The sequence below is a fragment of the Helianthus annuus genome, chromosome 16 (genome assembly GCF_002127325.2).
Source record: "Helianthus annuus cultivar XRQ/B chromosome 16, HanXRQr2.0-SUNRISE, whole genome shotgun sequence".
NCBI lineage: Eukaryota > Viridiplantae > Streptophyta > Magnoliopsida > Asterales > Asteraceae > Helianthus > Helianthus annuus.
In genome coordinates, this window is record NC_035448.2 from 189926006 (window position 1) to 189947622 (window position 21617).

Consider the following 21617-nt stretch of genomic DNA (forward strand, 5'->3'; position numbering starts at 1 on the left):
TTATTATTTTATTTTTGAACGACGAAATTCTTTTTAGTTTTATCCATCTGTCAATGAGTCTTAGATTAATTGGTTTGAGAGGAGGTAACCCCATGACTTACTTGGTGCAATTTGTTTCAGGTGGGGCCTTTCGTACGGTGGGTTTCCCCTAAAATGGTGGGTGGGCCTGGTTACCAGCGTTATCTGTCTACGTAAGGTGTGGGTGACCTTAAACCAATGGGTTTGTATAGTATTCGTCGGCCATTCAAAAAAAATCTATGTCGTGTGGTATTTAAACCCAAACCTCCCATCTCAAACTCAGGGGTTTTTAGTTTTACCGATTTGAAATAACTAAACCTGTTAAAATTTATATTTTATGAAGTTACTAGCATGCCTTGTTATACAATTTTTCTTTTATTATGAGTTTATTTCACCCACTCTACCCATTTTTAGTTACACAAAGGTGTTTTGGAGAGTTTATTCCCTTCGATCTCCAATTTAGAATCACATAAAAAATGTGTGGTCCTGCCGTCGTGGATCGGGTCCATAACATGGTTCACTCGATCAATGTAATTGGGCTACATCTTCAACTGAATACTAAACGACCGAATTTGAAAAGATTTTATTATATTTTTATATCATAATCATAATTTAAATCTAATAGATATTCAAAATGAGATTTCTATATATAATAGTAGGTAACATCAAGTGTAATCCAGCGTTGAAAACATCTTTACATAAGCTTTGCACTCACTAGCCCAGTTAAGATGAACAAGAGAAAACATCCAAAGATGATAAGTGCATATGAACTACCAAAGCTTAAATTTCTAAGTGTAAACGTCAAACCCTGGTTAACCCCTTAGCCGACCTTTTACCAAAGTAAGAAACCTAAGGCCACCTTAATTCATACTAGACTAACAAAAACGTCTTTCGTTTTTCCTTGCCACTATTTAGAACATATTACACATAGGAGCCATCAATTCATACAAATACGCATCAAGTATAAGAGAGGTTCAAACAACTAATATTATAATAGATCGGGTTCAACTTCTTAGCAAACATCAACTTCTATTCCTTGTGGTACCCCCTTGCCACCTCAGCGCCATCTCAACCATCCCAACGGCACTCCCACAACCACATTGTTTTATAAGTGTCTATTGTGAAATTACATAATTAACAATTGATATTTTGAAGTTTGATTATATTTTGATTTATATTTACTATTTTGATAACGGGTAGTGTGAAAATTACATTATCAAGTTTGATTTACACGTGTTGAAAATTTGTTAACACATCAATTTTTTATATAAATTAGCAATTAAATTATTGAGTTAAATGCCATTTTAGTCCCTGTGGTTTGGACCATTTTGCCAGTTTAGTCCAAAGGTTTCATTTTTAACCTGTGGGTCCAAAAAGGTTTCACAATTGCCATTTTAGTCCACTGGGTTAACTTTATCAATTTTTTCTGTTAACGAGAAGGCCAATTCGGTCATTTTATATGGCTGAATTGCCCTTTTAGTTAACAGAATTACATACAAAATAACCAAATTGGTCTTCTCGTTAACAGAAATAATGGATGAAGTTAACCAAGTAGACTAAAATGGCAACTGTGAAACCTTTTTGGACCCACAGGTTAAAAATGAAACATTTGGATTAAACTGGCAAAATGGCCCAAACCAAAGGGACTAAAATGACATTTAACTCTAAATTATTTTTTGTAAACCACAACTTACAACCCAATGGATTGCAGCCCATCAATGTATAGCTGTCCAACATAGCCCAGATTGCAGCCCAATAACTTTTGGTTTCCGTCCAGCCCACTCGCCTGACCGAAACCTTTACAGCTTTACTATAAAATCTCATATTCAATGTGATTCATTCCAAAGTAAGAACCAAACGTCACCATAATTCATAGATGAATAACAAAAACGTCTTTCATTTCTCCTTGCCGCTATCTAGAGCATATTACAAAATGGAGCCATAAATCCACACGGAAAGTTCAAAACAGCTAAAACTAGAGGAGCTCTATTTCAGCTACTGGGGAGGCTCGATGGAGCATCAACAACTTCCTAGCAAACGTCAACTTTTCATCTGATGCAATGGCCAAGTTATAGCCAGCAATAACAATCTTTTGTAGGAAAGGGGAACACGCCAGTAAATACTTTATCAAACATAATTCATTCTCAGAAGCTGTATAATATTCAAAATGAACACTTCGAAGCTGCAACAGCCCAGTTTTATTGTAGTCCTCTACAGGTGGAGGCGGACCAGCATACTGCAAGAATCACTGGTATTCAAATGCCAAACTATATATGAGACTATAATACGAACAGTATGATATAGACCTGGTCACATGCTAAGATTACAAGAGTCTGCAGATTCGGGGAGCTCCTAATCAAATCAAAAGCACATGATAACTTCTTACCATCATCTAAACACATTCTAGATAATGTAAGAGCATTGAGGCAGGAAAGAGAGGTAGAGAACCTCTTATTAGCATCACCTTCTGTCAACTACAAGAAAAGTGGTTAGGGATATTTTTATAAAGCCTTGTTGCAATATAATGAATATGATGTAATGCGGTCATAGTTGTTAATAGCGAGCATAGCGCCCGCTATAGCGAATAGCGTAGCACTCATGTGTTGCTATATAGCTAGTAGCCACAAATAGCGGTAAATAGCAAGATTATTGTATTTTTTTAGTTGAGTAAACTGCCATTTTGGTCCCTGTGGTTTGGCCAGTTTTGTCACTTTAGTCCAAATCTCAAACTTATTACATCTGGGTCCCTGTGGTTTGCATTTTGTTGCCATTTTAGTCCAAATCTCAAATCAGGTCAGATTTCAAAAAAAAAACCTGGTTTTTGTCCTTTTCCTCAGGGGCATTTTGATCATTTTATATTTTATAAATGAAAAAAATATAACAAAATCCCAAACACCGCATATCTCTGCTCTCTCTCTCTCTCTAAACAACCCCTCTCTCTCTTCTCTCTCTAGAACACCACCACCACCTCATCTCCGTTCATCCACCGTCACAGCAGCAGAAACCGCCATCCGTCGTTCCAATCAAATGTCAGATCAAACAAGAATCCAAACCAAGAATCCCCACAAATCAAAATCCCTTTACTTCCAATCACTCCAAACCAAACCCAAAACCTAAACCCACAAATTCAAGAACAAGAACAAACAACCCATCTTCATAAAACCCTCAAAAGATTCGAACAAATATCACCTTTTTCTAGGCTTCATTTTACGCTGAGTACTGCTCTGTTAAAACCAATTTTGGTCTTAGTTCATCAATGAAAACAAACCTGAATTTTGGGTATAAGCAAAAGTCAACAAGGCAGTCAGCATAATGAAAATCTGAATTGTGTTATGATAAAACAGAAATGTTAAAATCTTAGATAATTATCTTAAGCTGAAACACAATGTGAAAGGATTTTAATATTATTATTAATCAGCATCCATTTCTTCCAATGCTGCTTGAGCAGCTGCTTTTGCTTCCTCCAACAGTGCTTAGGGAACCTACACATAAAAAAAATAATGTTATGGTTTAGGGGTCAAATAATTAGTTTCAGCCACTAAAGTTATTATCATAAAAAAATAACAGTGCTTTTAACCAAATAGAAACAACCCGAACGGAACAGGGTTGCCGCCGCCGCTGCTGATACGCGGCTCCGCCGCCGCTGCCGCTGAAACGCGGCTCCGTCTCTTTGATCTCCCTCTCTCTCATGCATCTCTCTCTTGCCGCCGCCGCTGCTGATACGCGGCTCCGCCGCCGCTGCCGCTGAAACGCGGCTCCGTCTCTTTGATCTCCCTCTCTCTCATGCATCTCTCTCTCTCTCCGCCGCTCATGGCGGCTCTGCTGATGTCGTACCGCCCGCCACCACCAAGTGGTGGTGGTGCTGCTGCCGTGTGGTGGTTCACCGGATAACCAGTCGCCGAAAAAACGAGGCGAATGAGGTTGTTTGATGGTGTCGTTGCCGGCTGAATCGAAGAGGAAGGATGTGGGTGTCTCTATGTGTGTGTAAGAGATGGAGGAGTGGAGAGTGATGGTGGTTGCGGTGGCCGGAAATCGGTGGTGTTGGCGGCGACGGTGGCGGAGGTTGGGGATGATGTGGGGGTGGTGGTGGTTTGGTGTACGTAGTTCAGAGAGAGAGGGGGAGAAGAGAGAGAGAGGGGTTGTTTAGAGAGAGAGCAGATGTTTAGAGAGAGAGCAGATGGAGAGAGAGAGGAGGATAAAGATCTTTAAATAAAATCTAAAAATACCAAAATGCCCCTGAGGAAAAGGACAAAAACCAGGTTTTTTTTTAAATCTGACCTGATTTGAGATTTGGACTAAAATGGCAACAAAATGCAAACCACAGGGACCCAGATGTAATAAGTTTAAGATTTGGACTAGAGTGACAAAACTAGCCAAACCACAGGGACCAAAATGGCAGTTTACTCTTTTTAGTTTTTTTTTTTAACTTTTTGGTAAACTATACATATATAATATTTCTAAATTTTTCTTCTAGTGTATCGCTAAACATGAAACAGTGCCCGCTATCTCATCACCGCTATGTAGCGTATAGGTAGCTTGTTGCTATCGTCCGCTATCCGCTATTGACAACTATGAATGCGATCATTTTAGCCTTACATGGCAGTCTTTAAAATCCAAATAAAGCTCTTGAAGTTTTGCTAGAGAACCCAGAATAGTACCGGAACTTTTGATCATCTCAAAGTCAGGATCATGCAATATCAAAGATAACATTTTGAGATTTTCAAGTTTTGCAATCTCAATTAGTTTTACTTTGCCTACTTTACGGCAATCATTGATGGTCAAACTCTCAAGTAAAGGACACCTAGTAAAAAATGGCCCAAGTTCGGTGTTTTCTTCAAATACCACAGACAAGTTTAAGCTCAATAGGTTTGGGAAACCATGAAAAGTAGGTGGAGGATTGAAATAACAGTTCGAAAGTGTCAAATGTTTCAACTCTAAACAAGAGAAAAGATGGGTATGCAACTTGAGTGGTGTTACATACCAATTCTTAATAGTGAGGTCCTTAATTCCTTTTCTCGACAAGAACAAAATCCAGTGATTGATATCTTCATCATCAATTACCTCGTCTATGGAGAGGAAAAACTTTGTAATTGCACCTCTAACATGAAGAAGAATCCTATCTATAACTCTCACACGATTATTTCTGTATGATGTTTGTGATAAATATCCAAAGAAGCTAGCAGCAATTACGATTTGGCTAAGCATAGTCCACTTAAACCTCCAGTTTCTCGACAAGATACTAGTCCTCACTGCATCTCGTAATGGCAATCGACCCAGGATATTTGTTACCACGTTATCAGGCATGTTGGTAATAAAATCTTGTGGTGCAAACTTGGATGCTTTATGTGTCCCGTGAATGAGTTCCATTATTCTAATAAGAAGACATGTATTGATCATTAACATAAATAGCCATGACACTCATAAACCATCTATATGTAGTATGCATACACTCAATATTTCCTTTTTCTTAAAACATATTATAATGGACCAAATCAAATGTTACATAACCATTACACACAGCCTAAATCCATCTTGTAATATCAATCTATCCACCACATTAGCTAATGACATATTCTAGTGCAACAAGACATGTATGAATCAGAAACATAAATGAATGGAATAAATAGGCATAAACCATCTATCTGCCTATACTCATAAACTTAAATTTCATATTTTTTTTTAATTAATAAAGCCTTATAGTAATGGGTAAAAACACATGAGAGTTAAAATTCAATTTACAAAATAAATACCTTTCATACTTGAACAAAATTAAATGCATGTACAAAACCCTAGATTCACATACCGAGAGTCACCTTAGTAACGTTTTTAAAATGGCCGGACGGTTATGGCGGTTAGAGGTTGGACCGCGTCAATGGGTGGTGATTTGGACAAGGGCGGCGACGTTTGGTCGGAATCTGAGGGAGCAGCGACGGTTAGTTATATGGGCGGAAGGAGCTCAGGGATAAAACCTAAAAGGAAGAAGGGTTCAAAATATAGGGATGGGGGGAAAGAAGGGTGGACAGAAGAAGAAAGTGAAAAAATAAAATGATTTTAAATGCTAAATTACTACATGATCTACATATTCACACACTCAAGTGTCTATTCACACACCCTCGTATACGCTTCGTATATATCTATACGTCGCGTATAGCCTTTATCAATTTCTAGGAGAATCTCTGATTATGTTGTATTTTGTCTTACAAACCTCGTCTAGACCTATACGGGGCGTATAGACGAAAAAAACCATTTTACCCCTGATTTGGGGTTGTACGCATGGGTAAATTGGTCTTTTTTTGCCTCTCTTATATGCTTAGTATAGGCCTATACGAGGCGTATGTACATAAAGGTTTTTTTTAAACACTTTTATAAATGGCAAATTACCCCTGAGTTAGGGCTAGACTAGGGGCAACACAGGGTTAAAATGGTCTTTTGGACCACATTAGACGCTCAGTCTTGCCCTGTACGCGGCGTATATATATATTTTTTGTTTTCTCTTTTCAAGATCAATAACACGAATATTAATTATAAAAAAACACTAATATTAATTATAAAAAAAAACTCATATTATCAAGACTGGGCGTACAGGGCAAGACTAGGCGTTTAGGGTTGTTTAAAAGACTATTATACACCCTGAGTTAGGGTTAGACTAGGGGCATCACAAGGCTAAAATGGTCTTTTGGGCCACACTAGACGCCAGTCTTGCCCTGCACGCGGCGTATATTTAAAAAAAATTGTTTTCTCTTTTTAAGATCAATAACACTAATCTATACTACCTTATTAAGTAAACTGTGTTTTTTGCCCTTTTGGTAATTTGCCATACATATAAATTTTAAAGCATTGGGTACAAGATAAAGAAGCTATGTTAGGGGGATGAAATGGGACAGTCTTCAAAGTTTTAAGACGCCTAAAGGGCAATTCAGGGATTTCACCTCTACTCTAACCCTTTTTGGCCTTCAACTAGAAGAGGTTTAGGTTTTTAATACTGGAAACTGGAAAGCCCTCTCAATTGAAGGAGGCTTTTCAATATTGGAAACGGTTGGATGCACTAAAGAACAACAAATTGAAGAACAATCCTCCTTCTCAAACGAATAACAGCAAATCGATTGGTGATCTGTAGATCGGTAATTGTATGCTTTAACTTGTTATTATTTCTTTCGATTTATGAAGTGATTCCATCTATCAATGTTTTGAGAAAGAGGGAGAGAGGGAAAGTAGACAGAGCGTGAGATCGAAGAGAGAGAGAGAGAGTTGACAGCCGGATCATACAGGGAACTGGATGCACTCAGAACTTACCCGATGCCACCGGAATCCTAACCTTTGTAGACATCGCTGCCGCCCCAAACCCTTGTTCGAAACCCTAGCCGTCACCCAAATTGCGGCTGCTGACCACTGCGAACCACCATCACCAGTTTCGCTCTTGTGCGGTGGTTGTCGTGGTGCCGGGCCGCCAGCCACTCTTTCTTTGATTCTTTCTATCTTTGTGTGTGAAAAGGAAGAAATGTGACAACTCGAACTTTAGACTCACTTTGTGTAACGATACGTGGTTATGAGAACGTTGTTTATTGAATAATTATGTGATTTTGTTATTACGTGTGTTGTGCATATAATATGTGTATGTATGTAAACGAGCCAAACCGCACAAGGCTACACAACTTGAACCGCACAACACCACTCGCACAAGCCCTTTGGGCCACTCCTTGTTCTCGGGTCCATTAGACAACCGAGTGGGCTCGGCCCACTCCCCACTCGCAACACACAAAACCGAGTTAGGGGTTTTGTTTTACCACTTTTGCAATTCACAAACACACACACACACACCCTAGAAGCTTCCTCTCTCTCGGCTTGCTTGGAACCCGACGGCACACACACACACTTTGAAGCTTTTGAAACGAATCGATCCTCTACCTTCAATCCAATCGGTTAGTGTTTGATTGAGTTTTAGTAATTGAATGTTGTAGTTATTATTACATGCTTTGGTTTGAACGAGTATGATTGATTGTTATGTCAAACAATATGAACCGTATATAGACGATCTTGTGAATCGGTTTGCATGTCAATAACTTGGAAATTGATTTGATGATGCTTGCTAAACTGCCGTGATGATTAGTTAGTTCGAATTATAACCATGATGTTCATAAGAATCGGCTGTTATGTATAGTTTGGGACAAGTGTTCTTGATTATGTTGGTATTAGGGTTCATGAAAATTGATGTTGTTTTCCCTTGTTTGATCGATAATTACCATGTTATGAAACTGATAAAGGTTGGTAATTGATGATAATTGTCATGTTTGATCTGAATTCGAAACTGACCAAAACTGTTAACTGAAATCATGGGATTTAATTGACTAAAATTATGGAAATCAGTTACACAGCCGGTTGCGACTCAGATTGCGAGTCGAAACCTCCCCGTCTCGACTCGAGACCACAAACAGCACCAGCCGAAACCACGGTTGCGAGTCTCGTTGCGACTCGTAACCAGCACATGACCAGTCGTAACCAGACCATGATGAACCGAGATCTCCATTGCGACTCGCAACCAGCTGTTGCGACTCGTAATCTCCGGTTGCGACTCGAGATCTCCGTTGCGACTCGAGACCATCGTTTACACGCACACTGTTGGGCTTTCACTGTCACGGGCCCAATCTATTGAGCCCAACGATTTAAATTGTGGACTGTTTTGCTAATGGACTTGTATGTGATTGCTATTTGGGCCGATTGAGAATCTGGATGGTTTTGTTATTGGACTGCTTATGTTATTGGGCCGGGTATTGGTGGACTTAGACAATTGGATCCACACATGCTACGTCTTATCTGCTTACGTGCGTACATGTTTGCCAAGATTTTACGTGATTGCTATATACGCGCTATATACGAACCTGACTCGTATAATAACTATGATAGGACGTGAGTGACCATTTACTTGCTACTTGTACTTTCTGTGTATCTGCCGAGCAAACCAAGGTGAGTTCACACAGCCAAGGCATGGGATTCCCGGGTTGGGAATTGGGTTGGATATGATATTGTAAAAGGAGTTACTCGTACTTACGCATATACCAGACTATAGACCATCGTCCTCAGGTTAGTCAGGACACGTTACGTAAAGCCTACGTAACCCAGTATACTTGCCATATGTCTCCCGGGTCGGGAGGACACGTTACGTAAAGCCTACGTAACCCAATACCATCTACTGGCTTCCAGGTCGGAAGGCCACGCTGCGTAAAGCCTACGTAGCCCCCACGCGTACCACTGTCCTCGGGGAAGGGCACGTCACGTAAAGCCTACGTGACCCTGTACGTATTCCTGTTCTCGGTAAAGAAGAACACATGGTCGGAAGTTAGTCTAGTAAGTACCGTTAATGAGAAGCCCTCATTAGCCAGGAAATACATGGGAAGCCCCCACCTTTATTACACACTAGTATGGGAAGCCCCCACTAGCTATACTTATGCATTACGTTATGAACTTACTTTCTGTGAACTCGCTCAACTAGTTTGTTGATTATTTGCTGCATGCCTTGCAGGACCTTAGGTAATTTATGGAGCTTGCACAAGGAAGGAGCAGGTCGTTGTGGGCAGATGGATCGTTAATGATGTTGAACTCATAACTCGTATAACTATTTGGATTTACTTTACTATGCTTCCGCTACTTAAAACAGTAATTGGTTTTGAAACATCAATCATGTCATGGTGATTTACGTTAATTACTTTTATATTAAATGCTATGTTTGATATGATTGATGGCTTGGTCCTGGTCAGTCACGCTCCCAAGCGGTGGTACTCCGCGGGTGGATTTTGGGGGTGTGACAGATTGGTATCAGAGCCATTGGTTATAGAGAACTTGGTTTTAATATGGGAAAACGTTTTTAAAACCGGACTATAACCAGAACAGTGCTCTCAACGATCCACAACGACGCTTCGCTCCACGTGCAAGACTCGACATCCTAGGTAATAAGGTTTATGATTATTGCCTGTTTGCTAGAACTGCTTAGAACTTTGCTCGCATTACGCTTAGATACACATGCTTTGATTTCATGAGAACACCTATATGCCTACGCTTTTCTGTCATCGCCCTACTCGCGAACCATTCTTATGTATGCTACTTGTTACTATGAAGATCATGTCTGGAAGAATCAACATGACACAAGCCCAGCTAGAGGCTCTCGTTCAAGCCCAAGTCACAGCGGCATTTGCAGCTGCTCAAGCAGGTAGGATAACCTGTAGTTATAACTTACGCTAGGATCTTTAGATCCTACACTCCTAAACTAGCTTTTGTATTTAAACTTGCCCTACTCGTACACAATAGGTCAACACGCGCAGCAGCCTGTCTGCACGTTCAAGAACTTCATGGACTGTCGTCCAAACTCTTTCAGCGGCACAGAGGGGGCAGTGGGACTCCTCCATTGGTTTGAAAAGTTAGAATCGGTATTCGAAATGTGCGAGTGCCCTGAGGCTCGCAAGGTCAAGTTTGCTACTGGCACCTTGGAAGGAATAGCACTGACTTGGTGGAACGCCCAAGTCCAGATCTTAGGGTTGGCAGCTGCTAACGCCACCCCATGGAACGATTTCAAGGAACTCATCAAGCGTGAGTATTGCACACGTGAGGATATTCACAAGCTAGAAGACGAGCTGTATAACTTGAAAATGGTTGGATCGGAAATCGAGGCGTATACTAAACGGTCTAATGAGCTGGCCGTTCTGTGTCCTACTATGGTGGACCCTCCATACAAGCGCATTGAGTTGTATCTCAAGGGATTGGCGCCAGAAATTCAGAGCCACGTGACGTCGGCTAACCTCGAAAACATTCAGGAAATCCAGCGCCTTGCTCATCGCATCACTGATCAAGCAGTGGATCAGAATAGATTGCCCAAGCGTGTTAATGCTACTGCAAATGTCACCACCTCAGTTACTCCTGCTACATCTGGTGACAGTAAAAGAAAATGGGATGGGGATTCCAGCAAAGGTTCAGCATCTGTTCAGCCACAAGCTCAGCAGCAGAAGATCGATCCCTATCAGAGTCCCAGTCAGCAATCCTCTAGTGGTCACAGACAGAGGAGATATCAGGGTAGTCAACCCAGGTGCCACAACTGCAACAGGCATCACCACGGCCCATGTAACAAGGGTCGTTGCCAAAGGTGTCTTAAGATGGGTCACGAGGCTAAAGACTGTAGGAGCCCTCGTCCTGCAAATCAGAATCAGCAGCCTCAGCAACCAGCTCCACAGAACCAGAACCAGCAGCAGCAGCAGCCACAGCGTGGAAACCGGGGGTGTTTCCAGTGTGGGGCTGAAGGTCACTTCAAACGCGATTGCCCTCAATTGAACCAGAACCGCAACAACAATAATAACCAGGGCAACGGGAACAACAACGGTGGAAACAACAACAACAACGGCAATGAAGCTCGTGGTCGTGCTTTTGTGCTAGGTCGAGGCGACGCAGTGAACGATCCCAACGTTGTTATGGGTAAGTTTCTCCTCGACAATATTTACGTTACTGTTTTATTTGATTCGGGTGCGGATACAAGCTATATGTCTGTGAAAATGTGTCAACTGCTAAAACGTGCACCAACACTTTTACCCACCAAACATGTAGTCGAGTTAGCTAACGGTAAAAGTTTAGAAGCCACGCACGTAGTTCAGGGTTGTAATCTTATCTTAGCTGGTCAAGCTTTCACTATCGACCTCATTCCCATAGTTTTGGGTAGTTTCGACGTCGTGATTGGGATGGATTGGTTATCCCAACACCAGGCAGAAATCTTATGCAGCGAAAAGGTTATTCGCATTCCTCGTTTGGATCAGGAACCTCTAGAAGTTCAAGGCGACAAGAGTGGTGCAGTGGTTGGCATCATCTCTTTCTTGAAGGCTCAGAAATGTTTACGAAAGGGGCACACAGCCATTCTGGCTCTCGTTACAGACGCATCAGCAAAGGAAAAGAAATTGGAAGATATTCCAATTGTACGTGATTACCCTCAGGTGTTTCCTGAAGACTTACCTGGCTTACCGCCTCATCGTCAGGTCGAATTTCAGATTGAGCTCGCTCCAGGAGCAGCACCCATAGCTCGCGCACCATATCGCCTAGCTCCATCGGAATTGGAGGAATTGTCAAAGCAATTACAAGAGCTCTTGGAAAAGGGCTTTATTCGTCCAAGCTCTTCGCCTTGGGGAGCTCCAGTGCTTTTCGTGAAGAAGAAAGACGGTACGTTCAGGATGTGCATCGACTACCGTGAACTCAACAAGGTGACGGTGAAGAACCGTTATCCTCTTCCGCGCATCGACGACTTATTCGACCAGTTGCAAGGGTCGTGTTACTATTCGAAGATAGACTTAAGGTCAGGGTACCATCAGCTGAGAGTCCGGGATGAGGACGTCTCCAAGACAGCCTTCAGAACTCGTTACGGTCACTACGAGTTTCTCGTCATGCCATTCGGGTTAACGAACGCGCCTGCTGTATTTATGGATCTTATGAACAGGGTGTGCAAACCCTATCTCGACAAGTTCGTCATAGTATTTATCGACGACATTCTGATTTACTCCAAGAGTCGGGAGGAACACGAGCAGCATCTTCGTCTTATTTTGGAACTCCTTCGGAAGGAACAGCTGTACGCCAAGTTTTCTAAATGCGACTTCTGGCTTCGTGAAGTCCACTTCTTAGGCCACGTAGTGAACAAGGATGGGATACATGTTGATCCATCCAAGGTAGATTCGATCAGAAACTGGCCTGCACCGCGTACACCGACAGAGATACGCCAATTCTTGGGTCTGGCAGGTTACTACAGACGGTTTATTAGGGACTTTTCGAAGATCGCGCAACCACTTACACTACTGACACAGAAGGGTGTCACCTACCGTTGGGGCAACACGCAGGAAACTGCCTTTCAGTATCTAAAGGATAGGCTTTGCAGCGCACCTATTCTCTCATTGCCAGAGGGCACAGATGACTTCGTGGTTTATTGTGATGCATCCATTCGGGGACTTGGATGTGTGTTAATGCAGCGCGACAAGGTTATCGCTTACGCCTCTCGTCAACTCAAGGTTCATGAACGCAACTACACGACGCACGATTTAGAGCTGGGAGCTGTTGTTTTCGCGCTTAAGATATGGCGACACTACCTGTACGGTACCAGGTGCACGATTTACACCGATCACAGGAGTCTCGAGCATATCCTTAAGCAGAAGGATTTGAATATGCGTCAACGACGATGGGTCGAGTTACTTAACGACTACGAATGCGCTATCAAGTATCATCCAGGCAAAGCCAATGTTGTGGCTGATGCCCTCAGTCGGAAAGACACTTTACCGAAGCGCGTGCGAGCGCTACAGCTTACGATTCAGTCTAGCCTTCCTGCACAGATACGAAATGCTCAGACAGAAGCACTGAAGCCCGAAAACGTCAAAGCTGAAGCCTTACGCGGCTCACGACAGCAGATGGAACAGAAGGCAGACGGCGCCTACTATGTAACGGGCCGGATTTGGGTCCCTCTTTATGGCGGTTTACGCAAACTTGTGATGGATGAAGCACACAAGTCTCGCTATTCGGTACATCCAGGGTCGGATAAAATGTACCACGATATCAGCACTACTTATTGGTGGCCTAGTATGAAGGCCCACATCGCTACGTACGTTGGAAAGTGCTTGACCTGTGCAAGAGTCAAGGTCGAATATCAGAAACCAGCTGGCCTACTGCAGCAGCCTAAGATACCTCAGTGGAAATGGGAAGAAATTTCCATGGATTTTGTTACGGGTTTACCTAGATCCCAGCGTGGGAACGATACAATATGGGTCATAGTTGATCGACTCACCAAGTCTGCACACTTCCTGCCGATTAAGGAAACGGATAAGTTCTCCACTCTCGCAGACGTATATCTTAAAGAAGTTGTCTCGAGGCACGGGGTGCCCACATCTATCATTTCGGATCGCGATGCACGATTCACGTCAGAACTTTGGCAAGCAATGCATAAATCCTTTGGCTCACGATTAGACATGAGCACAGCATACCACCCTCAGACGGATGGGCAGTCTGAGCGAACGATCCAAACGCTTGAAGACATGCTTCGGGCATGCGTTATCGATTTCGGCAACGGCTGGGAAAAGCATCTCCCTTTAGTGGAGTTCTCATACAATAATAGTTATCACACCAGCATCCAAGCCGCTCCATTCGAGGCATTGTACGGGCGTAAATGCCGGTCACCTCTCTGTTGGGCAGAGGTGGGGGATAGTCAGATCACGGGTCCAGAGATTGTAGTGGACGCCACAGAAAAGATTGCACAGATACGACAACGCATGGCGGCAGCACGCGACCGTCAGAAAGCCTACGCGGACAAGCGTAGAAAGCCATTGGAATTTGAGGTCGGGGACCGGGTTTTATTGAAAGTTTCACCCTGGAAGGGTGTGGTTCGTTTTGGCAAACGGGGTAAATTGAATCCGCGGTACGTCGGACCATTTGAAATCATAGAAAAGATTGGCAAGGTAGCCTACAAGTTGAACCTACCAGCTGAACTCGGGGCAGTTCACAATGTCTTTCATGTATCGAACTTAAAGAAGTGCCTATCAGATGAAAACCTCATCATTCCTTTTAAGGAACTCACTATCGACGAGCGGTTGCAGTTCGTTGAGGAACCAGTCGAAATCACGGACCGGGATGTGAAGGTCCTCAAACACAAGAGAATCCCTCTTGTCCGAGTTCGTTGGAACTCCAAACGTGGCCCAGAGTACACCTGGGAACGCGAAGACAGGATGACAGAAAAGTACCCCCAGTTATTCGGGAACCAGGCAACCACTACTGAGGCTGAAGCTACTACTTCGGAATTTCGGGACGAAATTCCAGATCAACGGGGGGAGGATGTGACACCCCAGGAAAATCAGTGAACGGTACAGTTTACCTAGCTTCCTCAGTGAGTGCATACCAAATTTCGGGACGAAATTTCCAATTAGTTGGGGATAATGTGACAACTCGAACTTTAGACTCACTTTGTGTAACGATACGTGGTTATGAGAACGTTGTTTATTGAATAATTATGTGATTTTGTTATTACGTGTGTTGTGCATATAATATGTGTATGTATGTAAACGAGCCAAACCGCACAAGGCTACACAACTTGAACCGCACAACACCACTCGCACAAGCCCTTTGGGCCACTCCTTGTTCTCGGGTCCATTAGACAACCGAGTGGGCTCGGCCCACTCCCCACTCGCAACACACAAAACCGAGTTAGGGGTTTTGTTTTACCACTTTTGCAATTCACAAACACACACACACACACCCTAGAAGCTTCCTCTCTCTCGGCTTGCTTGGAACCCGACGGCACACACACACACTTTGAAGCTTTTGAAACGAATCGATCCTCTACCTTCAATCCAATCGGTTAGTGTTTGATTGAGTTTTAGTAATTGAATGTTGTAGTTATTATTACATGCTTTGGTTTGAACGAGTATGATTGATTGTTATGTCAAACAATATGAACCGTATATAGACGATCTTGTGAATCGGTTTGCATGTCAATAACTTGGAAATTGATTTGATGATGCTTGCTAAACTGCCGTGATGATTAGTTAGTTCGAATTATAACCATGATGTTCATAAGAATCGGCTGTTATGTATAGTTTGGGACAAGTGTTCTTGATTATGTTGGTATTAGGGTTCATGAAAATTGATGTTGTTTTCCCTTGTTTGATCGATAATTACCATGTTATGAAACTGATAAAGGTTGGTAATTGATGATAATTGTCATGTTTGATCTGAATTCGAAACTGACCAAAACTGTTAACTGAAATCATGGGATTTAATTGACTAAAATTATGGAAATCAGTTACACAGCCGGTTGCGACTCAGATTGCGAGTCGAAACCTCCCCGTCTCGACTCGAGACCACAAACAGCACCAGCCGAAACCACGGTTGCGAGTCTCGTTGCGACTCGTAACCAGCACATGACCAGTCGTAACCAGACCATGATGAACCGAGATCTCCATTGCGACTCGCAACCAGCTGTTGCGACTCGTAATCTCCGGTTGCGACTCGAGATCTCCGTTGCGACTCGAGACCATCGTTTACACGCACACTGTTGGGCTTTCACTGTCACGGGCCCAATCTATTGAGCCCAACGATTTAAATTGTGGACTGTTTTGCTAATGGACTTGTATGTGATTGCTATTTGGGCCGATTGAGAATCTGGATGGTTTTGTTATTGGACTGCTTATGTTATTGGGCCGGGTATTGGTGGACTTAGACAATTGGATCCACACATGCTACGTCTTATCTGCTTACGTGCGTACATGTTTGCCAAGATTTTACGTGATTGCTATATACGCGCTATATACGAACCTGACTCGTATAATAACTATGATAGGACGTGAGTGACCATTTACTTGCTACTTGTACTTTCTGTGTATCTGCCGAGCAAACCAAGGTGAGTTCACACAGCCAAGGCATGGGATTCCCGGGTTGGGAATTGGGTTGGATATGATATTGTAAAAGGAGTTACTCGTACTTACGCATATACCAGACTATAGACCATCGTCCTCAGGTTAGTCAGGACACGTTACGTAAAGCCTACGTAACCCAGTATACTTGCCATATGTCTCCCGGGTCGGGAGGACACGTTACGTAAAGCCTACGTAACCCAATACCATCTACTGGCTTCCAGGTCGGAAGGCCACGCTGCGTAAAGCCTACGTAGCCCCCACGCGTACCACTGTCCTCGGGGAAGGGCACGTCACGTAAAGCCTACGTGACCCTGTACGTATTCCTGTTCTCGGTAAAGAAGAACACATGGTCGGAAGTTAGTCTAGTAAGTACCGTTAATGAGAAGCCCTCATTAGCCAGGAAATACATGGGAAGCCCCCACCTTTATTACACACTAGTATGGGAAGCCCCCACTAGCTATACTTATGCATTACGTTATGAACTTACTTTCTGTGAACTCGCTCAACTAGTTTGTTGATTATTTGCTGCATGCCTTGCAGGACCTTAGGTAATTTATGGAGCTTGCACAAGGAAGGAGCAGGTCGTTGTGGGCAGATGGATCGTTAATGATGTTGAACTCATAACTCGTATAACTATTTGGATTTACTTTACTATGCTTCCGCTACTTAAAACAGTAATTGGTTTTGAAACATCAATCATGTCATGGTGATTTACGTTAATTACTTTTATATTAAATGCTATGTTTGATATGATTGATGGCTTGGTCCTGGTCAGTCACGCTCCCAAGCGGTGGTACTCCGCGGGTGGATTTTGGGGGTGTGACAAGAAGTGAAGAACTGTTGGGGATAGTGGGAAGCAATGGATTGGGGAAAGCTGGTAACACAGTTCTAGAACACGTGTCTATTACCTAGTTACTCTTTTAATATATAAATACATATACATGCATAGGGTACAACTTCTAATGCAACAAAATGTTGCAAATTATACAATTATGTAATATAATTATATAATATATATAATCTAATCTAATCTAATCTAACTTATAACTAGAATTAAGGCCCTCGCGTTGCGGCGGGGGCGTAAAACCGTGACAAATAGCGCTAATGTCATACCATCGTCAGCAACCACCAACATTAAAGTTGGGGTGTGTTATTGCGAAGAAATTCGACCGAAATGTAAAATATAGAAAATAATAACTAAGTCCATTTAGGACCTGCATGTTGTGGCAAACCTGTCAAGTGGGAAAAAATAGACGATGTAAAAATGTTGAACCATACACGCACGTTGCGCCATGTTAACTCGCAAAATTTAGAACGAAGTGTAAAACGAAACGTAAAAACGTTGAACCATGCACGCATGTTAAGCCATGTTAACTCGCAAAATCTAGAAAGAAGCGTAAAACGAAACGTAAAAACGTTGAACCACACACGCACGTTGCACAATGTTAACTCGCAAAATTTAGAATAAAACGTAAAACGAAAAATTTGCCACATATGAAAAGTGTAGGGCACCAAAGTTGAAAGTAAAATGTTGTGAGGTTAAATTGAAAAGATGAAACTTTTGGGATAAAGGTAAAAATTCAAATAGTTGTGGATTAAAAATGTAATATCAACTTTTTTTTTGAAAAGCCCCCTAAGCATGATGTACAACACCTCCATGCATCAACATGTTACGTATTTATATGGTGTAAATAAAAGACTCCAAATAATACCACGTGACATTCTCTCCTTCAATTTCATAAATTATTCCATATATAACTTTGCAACTTCTTTATGCATTACCATTTGTACATTATGCTTTGGGTGTTTTTCAAAAAAAAAGTTCGATTTTTTATTTTCAACCCAAAGGTTTTACTTTTTACAATTTTAACACTACATAATTTGTTGTTTTAACTTTAACCCAAAACTTTTCATTATTTGCAATTTAACTTCACAACTTTTCTCACTTATACTTTTCATCTTTCGCAAATTTTCGTTTTACGTATAGTTCTAAATTTTCCGAGTTAATACGACGCAACGTGCATGTGTGGTTCAACGTTTTTACCTCTATTTTTCCATGTTTGACAGGTTCGTCGCAACACGCATATCCTAGGTCGAGTCAGTGTTGGTGGTCGATTACGGTTGTAACGCCCTGCGTTTTCAAACTTCCAACATTTAGAAACCTTACGTGAAATTCTATCTTTGGAAATCTTGTGTTCTTATAACCATTCTTTCATCGTAATCGTTGTAAAATACGGAACTTGCTTCGTAAATAAAACTTGTACATTACACTTTTTACCTAGTTAAATCATGTTTTATTTCATATTTCACCTTGTTACAAGTTAGGGGAAACATTGTGGCATATTATTACACAACTTAACTAACAAAATTACTCATTATAATGTTTTAAAAAAATAAAAAAAATAAAGAAATATGGCAGCCCCAATTCAACAAAATTCAGCCCCATATAGTTGGGTTTTGTGGGCTAGTTTCAAGGTGTAACCCCTTCTAAACACTTCCAAAGCCCAACCCATTGAAACCCTAATCCTTCCCCCTATAAATACCACTTATAACCAGCCTCCCTACCACTTTTGCAACCCTAAAAACTCACAAAACATCCACCAAACCGTAGCTGAAAGCAAGGGTTCGAGTAGATTGACACCCCTTCACGAAAATGAGCATAACTCACTCAATTCTTATCCGATTCACTCGATTCTTTTTCCTACTTGCTTGTATAATCATGGGGTTCGATTCCTAGACTTCTCCTTGGAGAAATCAGACCTGGAAATGCCCCGAAATAGTCCATAAACTTTCTGTTTGTTTTTATGTTCATCAAAAACTTGTTTAAACCTATGCAACTTGTGTCTAACACATCTCATACCTATGTCCTAATGCTTACAACTTATCCCATGGTTGGTTAAGCTTAAAAACAAGGTTGAGACATTTAAAATCAGAGGATTAAACCTCATAAACTTGGTGTTTTGTTTAGGGTTTTTAACCCACAAGTCATGTCAAACTTTGTCTTTGATACATGAGTGATTATGGAACAACTTGGGTTGTCCAAACATACAATCCTCACATGATTTGATGATTTCTCTTAGTTAGTGTGTATATTTCTTATTCTTTATTGTATGTTCATGACCCTCCTTGGTTGTTTTTTTTACATCAAGTGTAGTGGTGAACACATAGAGGTGCCTAAATGGAAGACTTGATCTTCCTACCTCCTACATGACTTCTATGACATTTAGAGGTACCAAAATGAAGATTTTAATCTTCTACCTCATGCTTGAACTATTGGACATATATTATATAACCTAAATATATTATTCGAATAATCGAATCTTTGATGATGAACTAGTGTTCATATGTCGGGGTACTAGATTACATCATCCTAGACTATGATAACTTGTCACGATTCTAATGGAACCTTGTTCCATGAAAACATCTAAACTCCTTCGAGTTTCCTAGTGTCAAGAACAAGCATCATATGTACTAAATGATTATTTTCCATGTTATTCTCATATCTTATTTTTATGTTGTTTTAAACACCGAATCTCGACTCTAAACATACTTGAACCTTAACCCTTATACATTCGGACTCTAAATCTCTACTCGTCAACAATTGGATAATCGGAAAACATATGCAAACTTTGTGAGTATACTCGTATTTCCCCCTTTTTACTTTTACCACTTTTGGGGTGTAACATGTTTACCTATTAACTTACACATGAACACTTTGTTAAACACATGAACGTTCCTATAACATGCTTGTATACGTGGTGACTTGATACTTTAAACTTGGGTTATTCTTATGTGTTGAACTTATCATTAACTTCGTACGAGCCAAACCTTGACATATGTAGCGCTATAGGATTAACGACCCGCCCGTAAACTTGAGGTTATGTCTTGAGCATATTGCGTTTTCTTGGTTTGATATGTTAGACACATGCCATGTTTAAATGTTTATCTTGAATCACATGCTTGCTATGAGGAATTGTTCAAACTTATCTTTTGCTATGTACGTATCAAACTTGTATACTCGCCTTTGCTTTTGCATTGAACTTTATTTTAAACATGTTACAGGTTGATGAGGACGATGCTAAGAAAAGAAGTAGCGTTGATGCCTAGATACACATATAGACGTTAGGGTTTAATATGTTGTATCAAATTTTGTTATGTTATCATGTTGTTATGTTAAACTTGTTGTATTTGAATTTCTTGTAATGTTGACTATTTGAAGTTATGAAATGAAATGAAATTTGGAATTTCTAAATATTGTCACAAATAGCGTTATGATGTCTCTAGCAATCTTCACACTTCGTCTCATCCCGATGTTTCCGCCATTGGTTGGGGTGTGACAGATTGGTATCAGAGCCATAACTATAGGGAATTAGGAAAAGTAGGAATGCTTTAGCCTAGTCTATAGTTTTAGAACCTTATTCGTATGCTTTGCTTGGACTACTACATGATACTTTATTTGTTACTTATTTATGCTCTTTTAAACATGTATGTTACTCATGTGTAATATTCGACATGTTATTCTTACGCATTAATGCTTGTTTTATTATGTGTTAACATTTGTTTCGTTGTTCGATTCTTTATGTGTTATTCTTGACATATTTCTCTATGTGTTAATACTTGTTTTATTTCATTATTTAAGTATCATCCTTGATATGCTTTCTTATGTGTTTATACTTGTTTGTGTATCTCCTTCGACATACACTTCCCTCATGCATTTTACTCGATTATTCTAAATCCGACAACACTCATATTGTACAAATGAGACGAATTCACCAAAATAGGCGTGAAACCCACAATTTAGTGAACGACTCTCAATCTATCTATTCTTCTTTTTACACGAGATATCGCCATTGAGCTAGGAGTGAAATCCACATCTAAATGGCAAATCTCAAATTTCAAATTCTAGTGGACCCTCGTCAACATGTCGAAATTTAAATTTTGACCCGACGAGTACCAACCACACTTAGGATACGAAATCGTCAAGATAGGGGTGAAACCCGCACCTTGTCGACTAGTTCCACTCCTTGATTTTTTCATAAATCCCGCCAAGTCTCGAAATTTCGATTGATTTGGGACATGTAGTAACCGGAAGGGTAAATACCGTTAACCGACTTGTCGGCGAGAGTATTTTACCTATTAGGCCAAAGCATGCTCCTCAAATCCAAAAGACTTTTCGACCACTTTGGTTAG

At 41.1% G+C, this 21617-nt stretch overlaps 1 protein-coding gene and 1 long non-coding RNA gene across 2 annotated transcripts; both read right to left on the minus strand.

Annotated features, from left to right (window-relative positions):
- Positions 1-1868: 1868 nt before the first annotated feature.
- LOC110920498 lies at positions 1869-4176 on the minus strand. The gene is made up of 3 exons (XR_002581736.2): positions 3208-4176; positions 2325-2492; positions 1869-2254 (listed from the first exon to the last, which is right to left on the minus strand). It is a non-coding gene; the product is annotated as an uncharacterized LOC110920498 (long non-coding RNA).
- A 423-nt stretch (positions 4177-4599) lies between these two features.
- Positions 4600-5385, minus strand: LOC110920227 (F-box/FBD/LRR-repeat protein At1g13570). The gene has a single exon (XM_022164452.1). It carries the CDS (start codon positions 5383-5385, stop codon positions 4600-4602), a length of 786 nt encoding a protein of 261 aa, XP_022020144.1.
- Between the last annotated feature and the right edge of the window lie 16232 nt (positions 5386-21617).